This window comes from Narcine bancroftii, chromosome 1 (genome assembly GCF_036971445.1).
Source record: "Narcine bancroftii isolate sNarBan1 chromosome 1, sNarBan1.hap1, whole genome shotgun sequence".
Taxonomy (NCBI): Eukaryota; Metazoa; Chordata; class Chondrichthyes; order Torpediniformes; family Narcinidae; genus Narcine; species Narcine bancroftii.
The window spans coordinates 466797984-466821244 of NC_091469.1; the positions used below are offsets into that span (position 1 = coordinate 466797984).

A 23261-nucleotide genomic window follows, 5' to 3' on the forward strand; every position below is an offset into this window, starting at 1 on the left:
ATGTGCCTGGAGGCAGAGGAGTTTGGGGAGGTTCTAAATGAATACTTTGTTTCAGAATTCACAAGAGAAAACGACCTTGGTCAGGATGAATTGAACAGGCTTGAATGCTGGACAATGTGGAGATTAAGGAAGTGTTGGATCTTCTTAAAAACATAGGGCCAGACACAATATATCCCAGGTTGCTGTGGGAAGTTAGAGAAGAGATAGCTGGGGCAGTAGCTATGATCTTTGAGTCCTCTTTGGCCAGAGGATTGGAGAATGGCAAATGCAGTCTGCCTGTTTTTTAAAGAAAGGTAATACGGACTCAAGAATCCTGAGAATTATTGACTGGTGAGTCTTGTGTCAGTGGTGTGCAAACTCTTGAAGAAGATTCTTAAGGATAGGCTAGCATTTGGAGAAGTAGTTTATTCAAGGATAGTCAACATGGCTTTGTGAAGGGAAGGTCGTGTCTCACGAGTCTAATTGAGTTTTTTGAGGAGGTCACAAAGGAAATTGATGAGAGTTGGGTGGTAGATGTTGTCTGCGTGGACTTTAGTTGGACATTTGAGAAGATCTCCCATGAGAGACTCATCCAGAAAGTTATGAGGCATGGGATTAATGGAACCTTGGCGGTGTGGATTAAAAAAAAAGCTTGCAGGAAGAAAGCAGAGAGTAGTAGTGGAAGGAAAGTATTCTGCCTGGAGGTCGGTGATTGGTGGAATGGTGCAAGGATCTGTTCTGGGACCCCTGCTCTTTGTGACCTTTAAATGACCTGATGAAGAGGCGAAAGGATGGGTCAGTAGGTTTGCGAATTTTACAAGAATTAGAGTTGTGGATGGAGCAGAACGTTACAAGAGGATTTTGGCAGAGTGCAGAGAAGGGTGGAAAATGAGGTGATGCAATTTGGAAGAACAAACCACTAGGCTGAGGACAGAATTAATGGTAGGTTACTTTAAATGAACAGAGGGACTTTGGGCTTCAAATCCATATATCCTTCAAGGTCGCCGCACAGGTTGATAGGATAGTTAAGAAGGCCTATAGGATTCTGGGCTTCATTGAATAGGGGGATTGAGTTCAGGAGTAGAGAGATCATATTGCAACTCGACAAATCTTTGGTAAGACTACATCTTGGAGTATTGTGTTCAGTTCTGATCACCCCATAATAAGATGGATGCAAAAGCTGTGGAGAGGGTGCAAAGGAGATTTAAGAGGATGTTGCCAGGATTGGAAAACAATTTTTTTAATACTTTTATTTCCATATGCAGTCATATCAGGTGCACATACAAGTAATATACATAAATCGCATAACAGATGAATACAGCGCATCAATCTATCTTATTTAAGTTTTGTTTATAGAAGCATCGCAGATTTGGGCACCCAATTAACCTTCTAACCAATATGTAGTCACCTATATACTTAACTTCTTCATATGCCCATTGTGAAACTTTGTAAATCTTATTGAATTTATCGTTATCACAATTTCACATTGTTCATTGTTCCAATTACATATTGAGTGCACTGGTCGAACTCGTCACCACCACTGAGATTATAGGGAGGTTATATCTTTAATCAATCTTGGTAACTAGCATTACCAGAGACCACTTGATTTTGAAATCACATTCCTTAGTTGGAGCTTAGCTATTATATCTTCCATCAAATATACAATAAAATCTTTCCCTCCATTGTTGGACAGTTGGTGGTTTTGCATTTATCCATAAAGGTAGATCCCCAGTTACAATGGGGTTTGGTTCCGCAGCTCCCACCGTGAGGTGAAATTATTGTAAATCAGGTTTTACGTGTACAGGTAGAATTCTGAGTTACTCCTGCCGGGAGACCGATGACCCAGGGGCCTCCTGGCGACAGCCCAAGATGGTGCCTGTAAGTAGTTGCGATTTGGAACGCATGCGCAGATTGCCATCACTCTCTTTCCTTCTTCAATTTCTCCCTCCCCAGCAACGGCAATCTGTGCATGCGTTCCAAATCTTTTTTTTTTTAATACGGCGTTGGGTCTGACATGCACGATTGGGAAGTGATCTGCGTGTGCTGATTGGACGGAAGCATTTCCTTCAAAGAATGAAAAGCAGCCACACTGATACAGGTAGACCCCGACTTGCTTTTATTCAGAACAGATTATGATCAACATAATTTTGAAACATTGTAAGTCGGAAAATTTTATGTTGGGGTCTATCTGTAATACTGTAATCATCCTCTTTGTGGTGAACAGCACCCTAAGTAACCATGCCGGCTTTTTGGTATCCATATCCTCTGGAGTCACTCCCTATATAAAATTTGCTGGCTTCAAAGGTAGGTCTACCCCCATGATTTGCTTAATTTCCACCTGAATATCTCTCAAATATTGATATAGTTTGGGACAGACCCAAAAAAGTCTTTCCCACATTTCATCTGTAATACAAATATTCATTTCTAATTCCCATTCCTCTTATTTTCATAGTATTTCCTGTTACGCTATCTTGAAGCCACCTGTTTTAAATAAAAACTGGAAATCTGGCCACTCTACCTAGCGCTGCCATCTTAGCCACGTACACTAGGGCCTGGATTCCATGTGTGGGGGTTGATGAGGGACCATGGTGCCCCTGAAGGGATCGACAGTCTAAAAAGTTTGGGGACCCTTGCTCTAAGTATGTATCAAAGAGCAGGGGGCTGGGACTGGAACTGTCTCCCTGCCTAACTCAGTTTTAACCTGAAAAACCAAGAGCAACATCCATTCACCCTCACTCTTGACCTTGGGGTTGAATACTTTCATCCAATTAATAAATTTTGGGTGAAACCCCATCTTACCTGATCTATGGTTGGTATAGATCCAGTCTACTCTATTGAAAGTCTTCTGCACATCTGAACGAAGTATCATAGATATCTGACGTTTTTTGCACATGACATAATGTTAAGAGCACGTCTGATGGTGGCTTCCTGTTTACCAGGTGTAAATCCTGTTTGAATAGGGTGAATTCTTTGTTAGTATTGCACCAAGTATCTTTTGATCATTACATCAAAGGTTTATTGGCCTATAATGTTCACACTGACTGGGGGACTTTCCATCCTTGTAAATAACAGAATCTAGCCTCTGCCATGACTTAGGAGGATTTCCTTCCGATAAGACATAATTATAGGCTTTAGCCAGAATCGGGGCGAGCTCCTCCTCATGACAGTTGTAGGATTCTCCCAGAATCCCATCGGTTCCTGGGGGACATTATTCTTTAGTTTAATAGCTTCCTTTATTTTCAGTTCATTTTTACCCCTTCCTGGGAAAGGGAGGGTATATTCAATCTAGAAAAGAATGTTCTCATCTTCCCCTCCTTGTCTATGATTTCAGGAGAAATCCTATAGGGTCTTAAAAGATGCAAATGCTTCTGCTATTTCTCTTGATTGTAAAACTAACTTCCTTGAGGCCAGGAGAAAGACTTCGGAAAGACTTTGCTGGCTCTTTTCGCAACTTTAACGTTAAGAGGCAACTAGTTCTGTTTTCCATAATATTTTTGATTCGAAAATCTCAGGGCCCCGTCAACTTTCTATGTCAAGAACTCCTCTAATTCGTGTCTTTGTCTTAATTCATTTAGGAGTTGTTCATTTTTTTAATTATTGTTTTTAGGTAGGGACTCTAGTACCTTTACTTTCCAGGTCTGGGTGCTTCTTTAACCTGTACATATTTCAATAATTTTACCCCTTAATATTGCTTTAGCGGCACCCCACAAGATGGATGGCGTAACTTCACCATTATCATTGATACAAAATACTCCTCAATATACTTTATAATTTCCTGAGTCAGTAAATGGTCAGTCAATAGAGAAATGTTTGCTCTCTTAATATTTTTAAACTCTTCTATTTCTAAATCCAGGTGAGGATTATAGGAGCATGGCCACTGATTTGATATGGAGTCTATTTTACAATCTACTACAGTATTGTTTAGGAACACAAAACACATCTGATAAATAACTCCCGTGTACATTTGAGAAGAAACTGAAGTCCCTCCCTCTCCTTTGGGTTTTTATCTCCATGGGTCTACTATTTGCAATGCCTCCATCTTTCATTGGAGCATAAATATTCAGTATATCGATTGCCATGACATATCTCTCCAATGTGTCACTTTCTGCAGAGAAGACAACGCTCTGTTGAATAACTACCTCCTGTAGGAGGCAGTAAATACCTGGCCCACCCACTCTCTGAAGCTTCTTTGTGCTGAATGTCCACCAAATGAACTTCCTGTATCATTGTCTTTCCACATCCAAGGTTTTCTTTTGGTTGCTGGTTCTCGAATAATTCTTGGTCTTTTGGACTAGTACAATCTTGCCACTTTGTCACTTGCATCGGTTTTTTGAAATTTGTTAACTATTATTTGCTCCAGTCAGAAAGATGAATATAATTGCTGTTTAAATATCTGAAACTGTTCAGATCGTGGTTTTTCCTTTAGCCTATTGGTCCAGTCCACTGGATACAACTCTTCCTTCATAATTTTGTTATTACAGGTTAAACCTCAATTATTTGGCACTCTCTGTCCAGCAATTCGTGTGGTCCAGTGTATTTTGAATCTGCCGCCATTAGTACAAACTCAGAGCACGGGACTTGAACCCCGGTTCTGATCGCTGGTACTGTAAAGGTTGAACTAATGTCCCAATCTCTAGCACTGTAAAGGTGCTATGCTACCCATGCCGCCCCACAGTATTATTTCCTTTTTTTAAGCTTTGTTTTACCTTTTGATATGTTTTATATAGAGGGTTCCCTTCAGGACGATTTCTATTTTCTGTGGTACGGCAATGACCAGATTAAAGAGGTCCAACCTGTACCTTGATTTGAATCAAGGGCACAAGTTTTGCACCAGATAATATTTGGAATTCCACAATGTTAATCACAACTGCCAAGAAGATTTTACCTCTATGTTTGATCTAAACTAAAGTAGCCTGTTCAAAGATGCAATCTGCAGTATGTAGCTCCCTGATTTACACCATGTGTTCATCTTCCACAGTATCCTTGCTAGTGTCATTGGTCTAAACAATAAGCAGGGTAAAAGCCATCTGTGATTAATGTAATTTCTTACAAACATGCTTTTCCCTCAGTTTTGTTTTGTCATGGCCAACAGTCTACTTGCCTACATTTCCAGCAATGCCCCAGGTTGTGGGCTGCAATTCTAGCTTCCTAAAGTATAAAATACAGGAAGGGTAGCATTTAGGGTTACTGAGTGTTGCCACTGGCACACAAACTCTCATTGAAGAACATTGACATATCAAGCAGGAAATGGTTCGTTTCAATTGTAATTTGGTTATGGAAATACTGCACTGGAGATCATTAATTTTCACAAGATAAAGGAACAGAAGGTATGCCACTTGACCCATCAAGTCTGTTCCGCGACTTTTATGATACTTAAATCTGTAGGGTAGACTTGATCTTGAATGTTCTTGCTGAACCGCACATGTTTCATTACTCACAGCTAACTTGTGTAACTTTAATAGGATGGTTTCTGGTGCACTTTGCTTTTTTGAATTTCAAGTGGGTATTTTGCATTCTGCATTTGGCTGAGATGTGAGCCCGCATGTGCTGACATGATTTTTATTGTTTTTGGGAAAACATTTGAGCGGTTTTTACAGAAACTTTCATGTATTTGCAGTGAAACAAAGAATCAAGAAACCAAACAGAGAGAAACACAGACACCTTTAGAAAGACTGACCACACCTCTTTCCACTGCAAGTAAATCTGTACAAGTCGATGGAACAGCCACAGTAAGTATCCTAAAGGAAGGAAATTGAAATTTGCATTGTTTTATATCATAATTATATATCAAATTGTTTTAAAATTGGCAGCCTATTTTGTTTTATTGAGTTATGTGTTTGCAACTTTGGGAATGGCTGTAACTTGGCAAAATAACTTGAAGCAATTTGATTTATCAAAGGAAGTGTTCCATATTGGGCTAAAAGGGTGAGTTTCTGTGCTATCTGCTCTAAAATCTGGAGAAGTTTAAAAAGAAGTTGGCTAGAAAATTGTAAATTGCATGTCATGGCATGGAAGCAATAATGTGTATAAGATAGAATTAAATATTCTGGGGAAGAGTGGATATATAGTTTAAATGGGAAATCTGGGTTTGAGATGAGTGTCTTCAAACGTAAATCATGGTATGAAGAGACAACTGACAGAATTGGAATACATTTACGGTATCAAAGATATTCCATTGAGGGCGATTTATCTATAGTTCAAAGGAAATTAGATTATATCAGATTAAAAGCAGTCAAAGTGTTAAAACTAGCAGTAGAAAAGTAGATGGTTGAAATTTATAAAATGCTTCAAAGATAGGTTTTAAAAATCAAGGGAGAAAATAGATAGTGATTAAATTAAGAAAGTTCAACTGAAAAGGCTTCAAATATACCCAGATATTGTTGTTGCTTCACACAACTAGCAACTGGTCCAATCCTGACTTGGTGCTGTCTGCGTGGAGTTTGTACCTTCTCCCTGTGACTGCATGGATTCTTTAGGTTCTCTGGTTTCCAAGTTTCAAATTGATGATGTGTACTGAGATGTAGATAAAATTTGTTTTGCAGGCAGTCAACCCACATTACAGCTGTAAAAACTGTACAGATTGCAAAGTTACAGAGAGTTCGGTTGGGGCAGAATAAAAGCAACATTATTTTACTGGTATGAAGTTCATTCAGGAGTCTGATAATAGTGGAAAAGAAACTGTCCTTTAATCTGGAGGTGCATGTCTTACCCTCGGGAATTTTCCTGGCGGGAGGAGGGAGAAAAGTGTGGCCTGGGTAGGATAAGTTTTTATATGGGCTGCTTTTCCAAGGCAGTGGAAAGTGCAGATGAAGTTGGAGGGGTTTTGTGTGATAGACTGGGCTACATTTACACCACAGTTTCCTGCAGTCTTAGAAGGAACAGTTCCTGTGCCATGCAGTGATGCAACCTGATAGGATGCTTTTGATGGTACATCTCAAAAAGTTGTTGAGGGATGCAGCTGATGTCCCAAATTACCAGAAGCTTCTGAGGATCTGGAGGCATTGTGCATTTCCTGGGCCATATAGTTAGACCAGGACAGATCGTAGTTGTTTACCCATAAGAACTACCACCACGTTGGTGCATGGATGTGGAGAGAGAAACTTGCTCCATATCTTAAGTCGTGCTGATGTTGATGGAGAAATTATTGTTCTGGCATCAATCCACTTGTCCTAGTGTCTTTTCTGTATTCTAGCTCATCATTGTTTGAGCTCCATCCTACATTGGTGCTGTCATCTGAGAATTTATAGATGAAGTTCGAACAATGTTTGACCATAGTCAGAGAGAATGGAGTGAGGGCTGAGTTAAGGGCCTTCAGGGGGCTCAGGGAGGTTGTGGAGAAAATGTTGTCACCAATCCCTACTTGGGGTCAGGAAGTTGCAGATCCAGTGGCAGAGAGGAGTGCTGAGGCCAAAGTTTGTGGATGAGTTTATTTGGCACTATGTTGACTGTAGCTCTGTCTTCAATGACTAGTATTCTGGCATTAGGGTTATAGATGTTTCATGCCTGAGTGTAGGGCCAGGGAGATGGTATCTGATATAGACCTCTTGTGGCGAAAAGTAATTGGAGTGAGTTGAGGCTGACTGGAGTTGGAGTGCCAAAACCAAGCTCTTGAAGCACTTAATGATGGTGGATGTCAAAGCCACCAGGAAGTTGTCATTCAGGCCTTTTACTATGTTTTTCTACAGCACTTTGGCTTTGTTAAAGAGGTGAGAACTTCTAACTGTGGCAGGGAGAGTTTGAAGATGGCTGTGAGCACGCCCACCAGCCGGCCTCTGCAAGCTTACAGATCATGTCCAGAGACTTCATCTGGGCAGGTTCACTCGGGAAGGTTGATCTGAATCGGCGGCGGAGACTGAGTGCAGATGTGCATGAGGTATATGTGAGGTGTGGCCTCCTATTTGAAGAGGATGCAGAATGGCGCATCCCACATTCCCAAGGATGTGTGACTTGGGATGTTATTTGGACACTATATTTCTCATTGTAAGCTAAATTTTGCAGGAGGCCTGCTGGTGATCAAGAACAACTGGCAGGGAGGAATGGAGTTGATGGGAATGCTTGTAGCGGGCATGGTTTTGATGGACTACATGTTCTTATAAGAAAATCTAAAAAGACCAAGTCAAGTCAATGTTGACTTTTGTCAAAGTCGAGAGATTGAAATGGGTATTAATATTTTGAAATAAAATAATGGCAGATTTTTTTGAAATAACATGGAATCAGGGCTAAAAGGATAGTTGAACTCGGTGATTGTTGAAGGAAAAAATGCCAGGCAAATTAATGGGTCTAAATGTCCTGTTCCCTGGACTGTAGTCTGCATAAAAGACCCTTTTTAAAATAAACCTCACCCTTCTCTTGCAAATACTAAGCTGTCAGCTGCACGAGAGAAAAGGCTCAAGCCTCAAAACTCCTGTGCCATTTCTCTATTCCTCAATCTTTTTTTCACCTCAAGTGAATTTAATGATCAAGCCTCTTAAAGGGGGAGGTGGGTGTTGGTAGTGAGGCAGGGAATTCTAGAGTTCAACTCCCTCCAATTCTTGCACCCTTTAGTTTTGGTCCCTTATTGTGTAGTGTTATCTTGTTAGTAATTGTTAGGTTATTTGGCTTGTACGTATTATTGGGAAAAATGTCATTGGAGTCAATTTAATAAATTGAGGGAGGAAATTTTGTGGAAGTTGCATGCTTTAATGAAAGAGAAATTTGTTCTAAGCATTAATTCTATATCGATATGTGGGTAAAGACAAAACATGCCAATAACAATCCATAAAGCATTTAATGTTGCCTCATTAAAGTTGATATTTGTGATGTGATACACGTTATTGTCATTGTGCTGGTAGACCAGGCAATGAAACATAATCAGCATTGACCAGAATGTAAAGTAGTTACATACATTACAATAAACACGTACAATATAAAACAAAATAAACCATGTACAATTAAAGCTACATTATTCTAAAATGAATTGTTTAAAATAAATGAATTCTTAAATACAAGTGCAGCACTGCTCAACACTGAATTGGTATTTAACATTATCACAGCTTCATAAAAAAGTTCTTTTTAAGTCTAGCAGTACTTGAGCGAAGGCTCCTATAACATGTGCCTGATGGTTGTTCATAGTTAGGATGTGTTGTCGAAACATTGTCCCCTATAGAGAGATTTGATAGTTGGGAATTACTTTCCAACAATCCATGGTGCAACTTTCACTATCTGCTTTCATGCCTTTTCAGAATAATGTAACTCAGGAACAGGTATCTGAGCCCAACACATCCATGCTGACATTTTTTGGCTATCTACACAAATCCTACTTTGCCACATTTCGTGCATATCCAATGTATTTTAAAGTAGCAATTGTACCTGATTCCATCATGACCCCTTCCTCGCATCTTAAAAATTATTTTTCATACCAATGCTGTGGGGGAAAATGTTTCCAACTATGTTCCCTATCTATTCCTCTCATCTTGTGCACTTCTATTAGGTCACTGCTCAGCCACCTCCTGCTAAGGTAAAACAAGCCCAGCCTATTGATTAAAGCTTTCCAATCCAGCCAACATCCTGGTAAATTTTCTTTGGCATTTTTCCCAGACAATGACATCCTGTGTGACATGGCTGAGGGGATTGGCTACTTTAGTTGGGGCAAATGAATAGGTTTCAACTTGTAATTGTTGGGATGAGTGGGGTCAGTGTCTGGGGCATAATTATTTATAACCTGTACAATACTTGAGTGAAGAGACTGTAAATTATTGCCAAATTTGATTATAAAGGGGTGAGCTGGTAATTATAACAAGCCTGGAATGACATAGGCCAGACAATTGCAAAATGAAGAATAATCAAGTGATATGTGGGAAGAAAAATTGTATGTTTCTCAGAGAAGCAAAATACACATGCTGGTCTGCAGAGGTATCGAGATGTCTTGGAATGTGATAAAGCTAGATAGCTTGCAGCAAATAGTTAAGGGATATGAAATCATGGCATGCAGTGCACACAGAAATCAGCTGTCTTGGAGCAAATTGAGGCTACTGCAAAAAGGGGTGGCCTGGACCTACAATGCCACTTCATCTATCAGCGAAGTGCAGTAGCACATGCACTTCCCAAGGAGGTTAAAGAAGGCAAGGCTCTCTGCCCCATCTTGACAACATTTTACAGGAGTTCGTCCTGTCTGACTACATCATTGTGTGGTATGGTAGTTGCAAAGAATTTGACTGGAAGTCAAATCAGAGGATCGTCAAAACAACCGACGAAATCACTGAGGTCTCTTTTTCTTCCATTGATTACATTTACTGTGGACCATTGCTTAAATTGGGTTCAAAAGATGATTGAGGACCCTTTGCAGCAAGCACACAGCATCTTTGACCCATTACCATCAAAAAGGAGGTAAAGGAACATCAATATCAGACTTGGAAAAGCTTCCTGCAGTCTGCAAGATTGATGAAGAGTATCTTGTAACAGGAAATCATTCCAAAATGATTAAATAAATGTATATGTGTATATATATCTATATATAGATCTATATAGATATAGATCTATATCTATAAATATATAAATATATATCTATATATCTATATCTCTATAGATATATCTATAGCGTGTGTGACTATTTTGTGTATGTGTGCACTGTAGTTCAGAGAAATGGTGTTTCAGTAGTCTGATTTTTTTTAAAAACCTGAATTTGAACCAGCGTTAGAGGCAGTTATAGAAGATCAACAAGATTTTTAAAATTTTTCACACTGTGAACCTTATCAACCAAAATACATACAAACATTTCCCTCTTAAATATACACAGTGGCATTTTTTTCCCTTTTTTCCCCCCCCTACCTTCCCTCCCCCCTTCACAACCCCCTCCAAAACCAATAAACATTGAACATATACAATAAAACCATTAAACAATGTCATCACGCAATAAAAATAAACAAGAAAAATGTGTCATCTACTTTTACACACTGGATCAAGTCATTTTGTCGTCCTATCATTTTAGGGAGTGGAGATCCGAGGCAAGCCCTCTCTGTTATGTTCCATGTGCGGTTCCCAAATTTGTTCAAATAATGTGACTTTTTAAAAAATATGTTATTTTTTCCAATGGAATACATTTCCATGTACCATTGCTCTATTCTCAGGCTCTCTTCCGATTTCCAAGTTGACATTATACATTTTTTTGCTACAGCTAAGGCTATCATAATAAATCTTTTTTGCGCTTCATCCAGTTTGAGGCCCAATTCTTTACTTCTTGTATTCCTTAGAAGAAAGATCTCTGGATTTTTTGGTATGTTGCTTTTTGTGATTTTATTTAATATCTGATTTAGACCTTCCCAAAACATTTTCACTTTCTCACATGCCCAAATTGCATGTACTGTTGTTCCCATTTCCTTCTTACAGCGAAAACATCTATCTGATAATGTTGGATCCCATTTTTTTTAACTTTTGGGGCATGATATATAACCTGTGTAACCAATTATACTGTATCATGTGTAACCTTGTGTTTATTATATTCTTCATAGTTCCAGAATACAACTTTTCCCATGTTTCATTTTTTAATCCTTGTTTAAATCCTTTTCCCACTTTTGTTTGGGTTTATAGCTTATCTTGCAGCTTGATGTACATGTTCGTTATAAATCTTTTAATCACATATCCAAAGCTGCTTCCTTCTGGTAATCTGTCTGTTTCCCAATTTATCCTTTAAGTTGATGGTATGCAAACATTGTATCATGAATTATTCCATATTTGTACTTCAATTGTTCAAATGTTAATAAATTATTTCCCAAAAAACAATTTTCTATTCTTATAATTCCTTTTCTCTCCCATTCTCTAAAGGAAAGGTTATCTATTGTAAAAGGGATTAGCTGATTTTGTGTCAATAATAATTTTGGTATTTGGTAATTTGTTTTTTTTCCTTTCTTAAGTGAATCTTCTTCTATATATTGAGTAAATGATGAGCTTTTGTATCGTACCAGCTTTTCATCCCACTTATAAAGTATATGTTCTGGTACCCTCTCCCCTATTTTATCCAGCTCTATCTTAGTCCAATCTGGTTTTTCCCTTATCTGATAAAAATCTGATAAATACCTTAATTGTACTGCTCTATAATAATTTTTAAAGTTTGGTAACTGCAAACCACCTTGGTTGTACCTCTCTGTTAATTTATCTAACGTTATCCTCGATTTTCCCCCCCTTTCCATAAAAATTTCATTATTATTCTCTTTAGTTCATTAAATAATTTTTCTGTTAAGGGAATTGGTAACATTTGAAATAAATACTGTATCCTTGGGAAGACATTCATTTTAATGAAATTTACCCTCCCTATCAACATTAGCGGTAATTCTTTTGAATGTTGTAAGTCTTCCTGCAATTTCTTTATTAGTGGCTGATAATTTAATTTGTACAAGTGGCTTAAGTTATTATCTAACCTAATACCTCGGTATCAGATTGCTTGTGTTTGCCATTTAAATGGTGATTCTTTTTTAAATTCTGTATAATCCGCATTACTCATTGGCATCACTTCACTCTTATTTGCGTTGATCTTGTACCCCGATATTTCTCCATAGTCCTTCAATTTCTTATGTAGTTCTTTTATTGATATTTCTGGTTCTGTTAAGTATACTATGATGTCATCTGCAAATAAACTGATTTTATACTCCTTTATTTTCATCCCTTTCATTTTATTTTCTGTTCTTACCAGTTCTGCCATGGCTCTATTGCTAAAGTGACCAATGAGTGAGATAGTGGACATCCCTGCCTAGTTAACCTACTTAATTTAAATTGGTTCGATACATATCCATTTACTGTTACCTTCGCCAATGGTCCATTATATAATGCTTTAATCCAATTAATATATTTTTCTGGTAGATGGAACCTCTTTAGTACTTCGAATAAATAATTCCATTCTACCCTGTCAATGGCTTTTTCTGTGTCTAAAGCTACAGCCACTGTTGGCTTATTATTTCCTTGAACTGCATGAATTAGATTAATAAATTTACAGACATCATCAGCTGTTTGTCTTAATAAATTCAGTTTGATCTTGTTTTACTATTTTTGGTACACAGTCAGCCAATCTGTTTGCTAATAATTTTGCTATTATCTTATAATTGAATTAAGTAGAGATATTGGTCTATATGATGCTGGTGTTAGTGGATCTTTCCCCGTCTTTGTAATTATTGCTGTCTTACATGAATCTGGCAAGTCTTCAATCTGGTTCATTACTTCCAGGAGAGGAGGAATTAATAACTCTTTAAATGTTTTATAGAATTCTATTGGGAATCCATCCTCTCCAGGCATTTTATTGTTCGGCAGCTTTTTAATATATCCTGTGCTTCCTCTATTTCAAATGATTTTATCAGTTTGTTATGTTCCTCTTCTTGCAATTTCAGCAGTTCAATTTCAGCTAAAAACTCTTCTATTTTATCATCTTTCTCCTCATTCTCAGTTTGGTATAACTGTTCATAAAATTCCTTACAGTTCTCATTAATCTCCATTGGATTATATGTAATTTGTTTGTCCTTGATGCCAATACAGTTCTTTTAGCTTGTTCTGTTTTTAAGTTGCCAGACTAATATTTTGTGTGTTTTTTCTCCTAGCTAATAATACTTTTGCTTTATTTTCATTATGTTCTTCTCCACCTTATACGTTTGTAATGTTTCGTGTTTTATTTTTTTGTCTGCCAATTTGTTGCTAGTTCTTCTGTACTTCCCTTTCCAACTGTTCTATTTCCTGATTGTAGTCCTTTTTCATCTCAGTTACATAACTTATTACCTGCCCTCTAATGAAAGCTTTGTGTAAAGGTATACAATTTTGCATTTCAATATACCATCTGTCTTTTTACCAAATTCTCAGTTTTCCACGTTTCTGTTACACATTTCATTGCTGTCGCTACGGTTATATTTAAACAATTTTCTTGATATTTATCCAATATATATTCCCAAGTAAAAATATTCTTGGATCTTTTCGTATCTTCATAATTTGTCCTAACAATACACTCAAATCTTTCCAAAATGGTTCCACTTTCACATCAGACCATACTGAATGCAAGTGTTTTGCATCGAAAACACTTATCCGGATAATTAGAATTAAGTCCATTCAATTTATGTGGAGTATAATCTAATTGATGAAGAAAGTTATGTTGAACCATTTGTTATCTTGCATTAGCTGTATTTGTAACACTCTCTTGACACAATTTTGACCATATTTCCTCTTGGATTGTATATTTAAATCCTTCTTCCATTGTAATTTTGGTTTATATAAATCGGTTTTCTTTGAAATTTTATGTGCATATTAATAATAAATTTCTTCAAAATTAATGTATCTGTTAATATACATTCAAATTGACTTTGTTCCGGAGTCTCAAATTTGTTCCTAATTTCTTTTTTAAATATGATTTTAGTTGATAATATGCAAAAATTGTATTATTTTGTATATTGTATTTATCTTTTAATTGCTCAAAAGTTAGAAAGATCCTAAAAAAAATCTTTTATCCTCTGTATACCTTAACTATACCAATTAGGAAGTTAAGGATTATTCAGAATATTGATTTTGTTTTAACCACATTTCAGGTAATTAATAATTTTTAATCCCTCTCTCCATATATTCAATATGTTTTAAAATTTCAATCTGAACCCAAGCTGTTTTCTTGCCCATTTGATAACAGGAGGACAAAAATCTTAATTGAGCTGCTTTATAATGATTTTTAAAATTCGGTAATCTTAGTCCTTCCTGATCAAAGTTCCATGTTAATTTTTCATGACCAGTTCTTAGCATTTTACTTTACCAAATACATTCTCGTATAATTTTATTCAAATTCCAAAAAAAGTTTCTAGCACATGAATGAGTGATGATTGAAATAAATATTGTATCCTTGGGCCTGTGGCCACTTTAATGAATTAAATTGGAGATGGAGAAATGTCTCAAGGAAATGTCAAGCAGCACAGTTAGTGTAGTGGTTAGCACAGGGGTCTCCAACACAGTGCCCGCAACCACCAGGTCGTCCGCAGGGACCACATGAGTCACCAATGAGCTCCGTCTAAAATTTTATTTAATTTTGTTGCTATCTTTGAATCATACTTGCATTGATGTAGATTTGAAAATGAAAATACTGTATTAAAAAAATTTTAAAGATAAAAATGTTTAATATACATGAACTCTGATCTAGTCTGGTTCAAAGGTCAGTATTGTGCGCATGACGACCCTCAGCATTTGCTGAATAAGCTAGTGGGTGCTGCAAAGATGACGAGCTAAATGTGGTTTCTACTCCCAACACATGACAGAAAAAGAAAGAAAACATAATTTTCAGTGAATGGGAGGAAGAGTTCTTTTTTACTACTGTGAAAGAAAACTGTGTGTCTCATTTGCGGGGTGACTGGCAATGGCAAAGTGGCACAATGTGGGGAGACACTTAAGTACGTGTCATAAAAGCTACCGTGCTAACTACCCACCAGGCAGCGCACTATGGGCAGAAAAAGCCCGAGACTTAAAGGCAGCTTTGGGCAAACAGCAGTCTTTTTTTCTGAGGCCGGTGAAAAATTCCCGAAAAACAACCAAAGCCTCATTCAGAGCTACACATTTTTTTATTAAAGAAGAAGGTGGCATTTTCAGACGGGGAGGTTTTCAAAGAAGCAATGATGATAATTGCAAACATTGTGCTTAAAGAAGAGAAGAACGGAGCCGATCTCATATCCTCGCTCTCCGATGTCCAACTGGGGGCAAGTACAATGGTTACAAGAGTTTCGGCTATGTCCGGAAACTTGGTACACGCACAGCAGCTATGAAGGTTGCCAGCCTGTTTGTGGTTCAATCTGTCTCTGTGAATCAGGCTTTTCTGACATGAACTTCATCAAGAACAAACACAGAACACGCCTCACTGATGCACATCTGCAAGACTCACTCAGAGTTGCAGTATCAAGTTAACCCCAGATTACAGTACGCTGGTGAGCAGCATGCAATGCCAGGCTTCCCACTCACAGACAAAAAAAAATACCAGATGTTCTCAGTGGCAACATGGCAGTGCCATTGCAAAGCTAAATTCTGTTGGAGTTGATAAGTTTTTATATTAAATTACCCATCTTTTAATGTTTATTTTTACTGACTTCAACAAATTCAAATATTGAAAAATTGTGACAATTGTGTTTGTAAAGTGTGACAGATAGGATGATTTTGTTAAAAATACTGCAGATTTGGTGATTAGTACAAAATGTGATAAGATTTATTTAAAAAATCTGAGAGTTAATTTTAGTTCAATCTTACATAATTGATTACAAACATGGTACATAGTTCACGATTTGTTAAAAATTGTTAGAGTTAGTGGCTGCTAAAAATGGGACATGACGATTTCCTATGAAATGTTGCAAAAGTGACCATTTGAAAATGAAACAGTTGCAGAGATTAATAGAAATAAAGTGTTGCATGTTGAAACGTATCTGTTTCCTACCTTGTTAAATCATTGTCCCGCATCGGACTTGTCAGCCACAAACAAGCCGACGTGGACATTACCCCTCCATAAATCTTCATCCGCGAAGCCAAGCCAAAGAAAGAAAGAAGAAAAGAAGAAATCATTGTTGATAATTATTGTGAGGAATCATTAACGTGATCAGTGTCTTCACATCAATGAATATCATTAATCATTAATAATATATAATTAAAGGTAAACCATGCAACTTTGTTATTTCAGAAGTGTGTACTAAACTGGTCGCCCTTCGTATTACTCAGTCCCCTTGAAGTAGCTTGCAGTTTCAAAAAGGTTGATGACCCCTGGGTTAGCGCACAGCAGTTGGGGTTTGTATGTTTGCCCCATGTATGAGTGGGTTTCCTCTGGGTGCTCTGGTTTCCTCCCACTGTGCAAAACGAACCAGGTTTGAAAGTTAATTGGGTGGCACAGGCTCATGGGCCAGAAGAGCTTGTAACCGCGTTGTATGTCTAAGCCTAAAATTTAAATGGGCCAACTACTAATGCATTTAAATTGTGCAATAAGTAATATAAATTCTCAAGATAATTGATTTCTCCTTTGCAATTCAACAGGAACTCCGAAAGCCGAGTTACGCAGAGATATGTCAGAGAAGTGCTAAAGAATCTTTAACACTACAGCCGCAGAAGGAGCTAAAGCCCAACACAGTGGTCAGCAGCAGAGATGACAAAAAGGCCCCAGAGGAACCAGTTGACAAAGAGTCTAAACACAAAGACCTACCTGGTGGGAAAACAAACCCAGGGAAGCCCAGAGACCAGCGAAGACAATCAGGTCGAAGAACACCCCCTCAGGGCATCAACAAGCGTACAAATAAGGAGCAATATACTCCGCCAAAATCACCCAACTGAAGGCGCAGAAATTGTGGTATTGATTAAAGGGGCTGGTCTGTTCAAATGTAATTCTCCCCCCCCCACCCCCCCTCCCCACCCCTCCCCAAGTCTCCCAATCAGAGCACAGAGGTTGTTGAAAGAATGAGTTGCTGGAAAAGTGGTTTGAAGGCGACAAAAAGCACTTTTTTATTGGGTGTGAGAGTGTAATACTATTTGCCTTAGGGTGCCACTTTTCAATATTTGGTGAAACATTGTGTAATGTCTACTGTATCATAATCTCTGGCTCAGTAATAGATTGGGAAAAGATTTTTTTTTACTAGTTGAAGGCAGGGGGAGTAAATGGAACCATGATCAGCCAACTGGTTTGAACATTATGCTGTGGGCCACAACTTGGGTCTTTTATGTTAAGTATGGTTTTCTGTAATTTTACAGGGATAAATTGGGAAGCAGTTAACATGGGGTCTGCTTTCATGGCATCGAGCAGTGTCGCAGGTGGTTTTTCTATTCCACAAATCTAGTTAGCTCAGAATGTGATCAGTGTGTGAATGCTGACATAGAAAAAAAAATATTTTTTTGTTCCTGTATAGAGGCTAGTGGCTTGAAGTACAAAAAAAATCTCAAACCCATTGGGCATTTGTGGGAATTAATTGGAGTAATAACCTGGATGGTAGATTAACAGGGAATAAAATGCTCTCGAGTTTTTCTTTTCTGTTATGGCTGAGTTTCCATTATTCTTGAAGCTTGAGTTTACTTTTGCACTGTATATGGGCAGTTGATTTTTGGATAAGGGTAGGCTACTGTCTAATGTGTAACACATAGTGATTATGAATCACTGCAAAAGACTGGTTTATGTACCTCCGTGCTCTAACATAGGTAATGACAATTGTTTATTTTAATGCTCTTTTCTAATTGATTTTTTTAATAGAAACTCCCAGTCAATACACTGGCACCTTTATAATTTAGTACGTGCAGAGTACTTGAAATGGGGTGAGAATTAAAGTTTGGAGTGGAATTCTCCGGAATTTTCATGTTTTTGTCTTGCCAGTTTTTTCTAATAGCGATTCATCTCTGCTGTGTGTAAAATGCTAGATTAGTTGCTGAGTTTTATAAAAATATAATTTTGAAGGATAAGTGCACTGAGTCTACTGCCTTCTAATGTTGCAGATGTTGTGGATGGTTCTTATTTTGCTGAACAAGAGTATTGGCTTTTTAAATTCCTATGGCTAACTGCTTCCAAGTTGAGAGCAGTCCAGCACTAGGCACAAACTTGCTATAGTCATAGGAGAAAATGGGTAATTTATTCCATAAAGGTTATTATTATTTCAACAACTGTTCTTTTCATGCTATAAATTAATTTCCATCCAGTGTCAAAATGAGAAACTTGAATTTCATTTTAAACTTGAAAATGACTTTGCCTTAACTTTTGTACGAGACAGATTTAGATGTTACTCTAACTGACCCAGAGGGTTGGAATGGGCAAGATAAGGTTACTCAGTTACATCTACTGTCACTAGTCTTACTGGGTAAATCAGATGTGTGCAAACTAGCAGTAAATAGCATTTTTTTGTAATATAATTTATGAAAGATCTTCAAAGTTGGGATCCTTTTTTCAGATTGTTAAAAACCCTGTAAATGCAAAGATAGTCAATACTGTATTAAACTTGTGCACTTGGAAGTGTGTGCTTTGCTTGTACAGTTGTAAATAATCAGAACATATAAAAGGTACCTTTAAAAACTGATATAAAATATTGATATTGTTAGCATATCCTCAATGTTGCTGTTGAGCTGGATGTAGCAAAAAAATGTGTTGTAGTCTGGATTTTTTTTTCCTTCTGGTGTGCTAAACTGATCCTGCGTTCACTGCAAAGGGGGAAGTTGGGGAAAATCAGCACCTTTTTCCCATCGAATTGTCTTTCCCTCCCTTTCCACTTTCCTCCACCCATCCATGGAATAAAAAAACTAATGATGCAGGTTCTGAAATTTGGCCTGGTAATTTGCATCATTTAAAATCGTTAACATCTCAGGTAACTGTTTAGAAATGCACACGCCAAACAAGATGAAATTATGTATAAACATATATATATATATGATTGAATGGTAGAAAATCATTCAAACATTTGTGCCATTGCTTTTTTTAGTTTATTTGCAAAGTGGCTCTTTTCCCCTGGGGCCAGTGTGTGCAGCAGTTTGAGAACTTGTATTGGGTTAAAGTCAACTGTGGGTTAATTTGCTTGGCTGCTGACAGTGTGGTGATCAACAGCTGCATCCAGTGAGAACTGCTAATAACCCAACCAATTCATTATCGTGTAGCCAACTGGTACATTTTTCTTGTGATGTTGAGCTTCCTGCTATAAGTGTGAGTGCACTCTTAATTATTTGCTGTTTTCATTTTAGTGAAAGGGCACACAATTACTTGATTTCTGTTACCGGAGCATGGAGTTTGGATTGTATCGGATTAGACAGTTGTAGCGGGTACTGTTATTTTCATAACAGCAGCTGAAATTGTGTTGTTTAATTGTCACAACTGTGGAGGCTTGCTGTGTTAAAGCACACTGGCATGAACATGATTGAGGCAGGGTAATTGAAAGTGGATAAAGCACTAAAACAGAGACATCCACCAACATGAAACAGCTCCCTGTTTGTGTTGCACCTGAATAAAGTTAGATAAAAGTATGAAAACCACACGATGTCTTGTGAATGCCACAATCGTACTGTTCAATTGATATGGGTCCCTGAGCTGTTAACAAAACTTGTTGCAGCCAATCATAATGATCCCTTTTGTCTGTCTGCATGTAGTGCAGTTTATAAATACAGGAGATGGCCAGTGATGACGCCTGTTGCTGTATTTACTTCAGCTTGTTGCAATTTTGTGTACTGTAACCAATTACACTAACAGTGGACAGTTGAAGATTTTAAGCAGAGAAATGGCGGAACCTGCTTTGGAGGAGGGAATATATTGGAAACGTTGAGGGTTTTTTGTTTTGTCTTAAAAATGCTGCAAATACAAACTGGAATCAAGCTTACATGTAAACTATTGGTAATCTTTTTCTTTGTGTCATACGATGCAAAACTGTCTCATTTGAAAATGTAGCTTCTGAAAATAAATTGAGTTAGCAACTGTAAAATCAATTTCCTGTGTTAGTGTTCTCTGCACTATGAATGATATTGATCCCTGAACTGCAACTGTTCTATTCCATGCTTTCTTCCAACAATATAAATATGATATTGTAAAAGTGATGTGCATTTTTAGTTTCTGCTACTTTTGGTTTACGTTACATTAGATCAAAATGGACTGTGGTAACTTAGCACCCCAAGAACACCGGGTTATGTGCACTGAAGTTCTTGAGCTTTAAAAATTAGCTGCATTAAATAATGGAACTTGTGCTGAAGTTAATAACAACTGATGATAAAATATAATCTGGACCACTACTTCAAGGTAAACTGCAAAGCAAAACTTAAGGCAACTTTTAGACTGTTGATGTAAATATGTTTTTACCACTAATTAACACTTGAATCACAAGATTAAATTTTGAATTAATTTCAACAAATTGAGGGAAATGATTTGAGAGAGCATTTCTCCAATACATTACTTCAGAAAGATAGGCAAGTTGGGTGTATGGCATTCTTTTCCCAAAATCAAAGTTATACTGGTTTCTTGAATGCTGTTTTGGATTGACTATATTTCTAACTTGAAAATGAATTGACTTTTTGTTCAATGGTCCAACTAAATATGTTGTGCTCAGGCTGGCACACATTGTACTAAATAATTAAACGTTTAATATATGACTGAAATGGTCTCATTCATCATCCTCTTAATTATTATTGAATTTTGTTCCAAGAAAATTGATGGGTCAGGTTTTATCGTAATCTTTGTATCATGTTTATGAATTTAGGGCTTTTGTTTTTAGCACCATATTATGAAAATAAATCTTAATGGATTTTCCTCTCTATTGTGCTCTCCATATTTGGCTCACTGATATTTCTCTTCCCCATCACCTAAAACTAAGCACAGCTTTTAATTGCATAAATGTTTTAAAAATATTGTTTGCCCTTTTTAGTTTGAATTTTAACATCAAGGTTGGTTGTGCAAATGCAAATGGTTTGGGAAAAGAGCAGGCCGACAGAAAGGAACGGATTTTGTGGAAAGACCAAAGTAGAATTTCCTCCTGATACAACAGAGGATGCTGATGTATCAAATCTTGCACGTTATTATCTTTTTTCAACTCCATCCTCCTTCCATCTGTCCCTCTTTCATGAAAGAATTTGCCCAACAAATGAAACTTTCTGCGGCCTAAGGCATGCCACTAGTGTGTGTGAAAACGTGCAGTCTGTCTGGCAGAGATTCAAAGTTTAGATTTATTCAGTGGGTGATTGTTGAGCTTTTTGCTTCACCTGGTATTTCTTTAAATATTAATAACCTGAATCCTCATTGCACCTACCTTTTGCACTCATTGAAGTAAATCAACATTTAAATATGCAAGTGGTAGAGAAATGATTGGAGAAAATTATTTGGGATAGAATATGCTTGCATTTGGAAATGCAGAAACTTTGGGATAGTCAGATTCTCACAAAACTGATTGTTTTATGAGAACATGATAAGGGTAGGGTGGTGGATAGTGCATCAACAGACTTTAAAGTTTTTGTCCACATCATTAATGGAAGACTGATCCAGAAGATGGGATCCATGGAGACCTGGTAGATTGGATTCAAAATTTGCTTTGTTGTTGAAGACAGGGTAGTGGAGGGGGTGGAGGTGGATGTGATTCTGATTGGAGTCTGTGACTCATGATATTCTGCAAGAATCAATGCTGGGCCTCTGAAGTACAGAAAAGATTTGGCTGAAAAGGTAAGTGGCTGATTAATAAGTTTCCAGATGTCACTAAAATTGACAGACTTGTGGATCACCAGGAAGGTTGACACATAATTCAGCAAGACACACATAGATCATTGGGAGATTTTGACAGAAATGACAAACCGAGTTTAATGCAGAGGTCTGAGTTGTTGGCATTTCAAATGTAAGACAAAACTGTACAGTCAATGGAGGGCCCTGAGGAACATTGATGCATAGAGGGATCTTGGTGAAAGTCCATAGCTCTCTGAAAGTGGCAATGCAAGTTAGGGTGGTAAAGAAGCCGGATGGTACACTTCATGCATCATGTTGTAACTGTATAAAACTTGCTCCAATTTGGAATATTATGTATGGTCCTAATCATAACATTGTAGGAAGGATGTGGAGGCTTTAGAGAGGGTGCAGAATGTTTGGCCTCAATGAGAGATTATTAGCCAAAAGGAGAGGATAGACAAACTTGGATAATTGCCTCGAGATTGTCAGAGGCTGAAGGGCAATTTGATACCTGTCCAAAATTATAAGGCATATCGATAAGGTCAACAGTCTTTTTCCTAGGATGGAAATATTAAATACTAGAGGATTTTGCTTTAAAGAGAGGGGAAATAAAGGAGATGCAAGTTCATTGGCCACTGTAAACAGTCCCGATATAAATGGTTGAAGCTGGTTGGGTGGAGTTGATGGGAATGTAGGGAGAATAAAATGGGTTTCATGTTGATGGGTGGTGCAGAGTTTGGCTGAAGGACATGTTTGCATGTTGTCTGTTTGCCTGTTTGCCTGGTCAGAATTATTAGCCATTGCAGATATTGGGCTAATTGTCATAATGAAGATTGTATGGTTAAATGTCACCTGGTTTTGTGCTAAGATTTACATATTTCCAGACACAAAGTGAAGCCATTTAGACCCATTGTCAATGCTGGCTCAGGACAATACCATTTCCCATTAATTTCTTCTCTAATCTATTGTGCATGATACATTAATTTCCTATATATATGCAGTAATGATAGTTTACAACAGCCCATCAACTTGACTGCATGTTTTTGGGTTGTTGAAGGAAACCAGAGCACCCTGGTGGGGAACTTGTGCAATCACAGAACACGTGAATTTTACATAGATTGTGCTGTACTGGAGCTGAGAGGCAGCGACTCTGTTATCTGTCCTGTGGCACCAT

The 23261-nt window shown here is 37.6% G+C and overlaps 1 protein-coding gene across 5 annotated transcripts in view; it reads left to right on the top strand.

Annotated features, from left to right (window-relative positions):
* Positions 1 to 21187, top strand: part of larp4b (La ribonucleoprotein 4B) — a 108085-nt gene extending 86898 nt beyond the window's left edge. For all 5 annotated transcript variants that reach the window (XM_069914701.1, XM_069914700.1, XM_069914702.1 and 2 more), the window contains 2 exons: positions 5597 to 5708; positions 16969 to 21187. In XM_069914701.1, coding sequence (XP_069770802.1) covers positions 5597 to 5708; positions 16969 to 17262 — 406 coding nt within the window. In that variant the 3' untranslated portion in view covers positions 17263 to 21187. The remainder of the gene's footprint in view (positions 1 to 5596; positions 5709 to 16968) is intronic.
* Positions 21188 to 23261: the final 2074 nt, after the last annotated feature.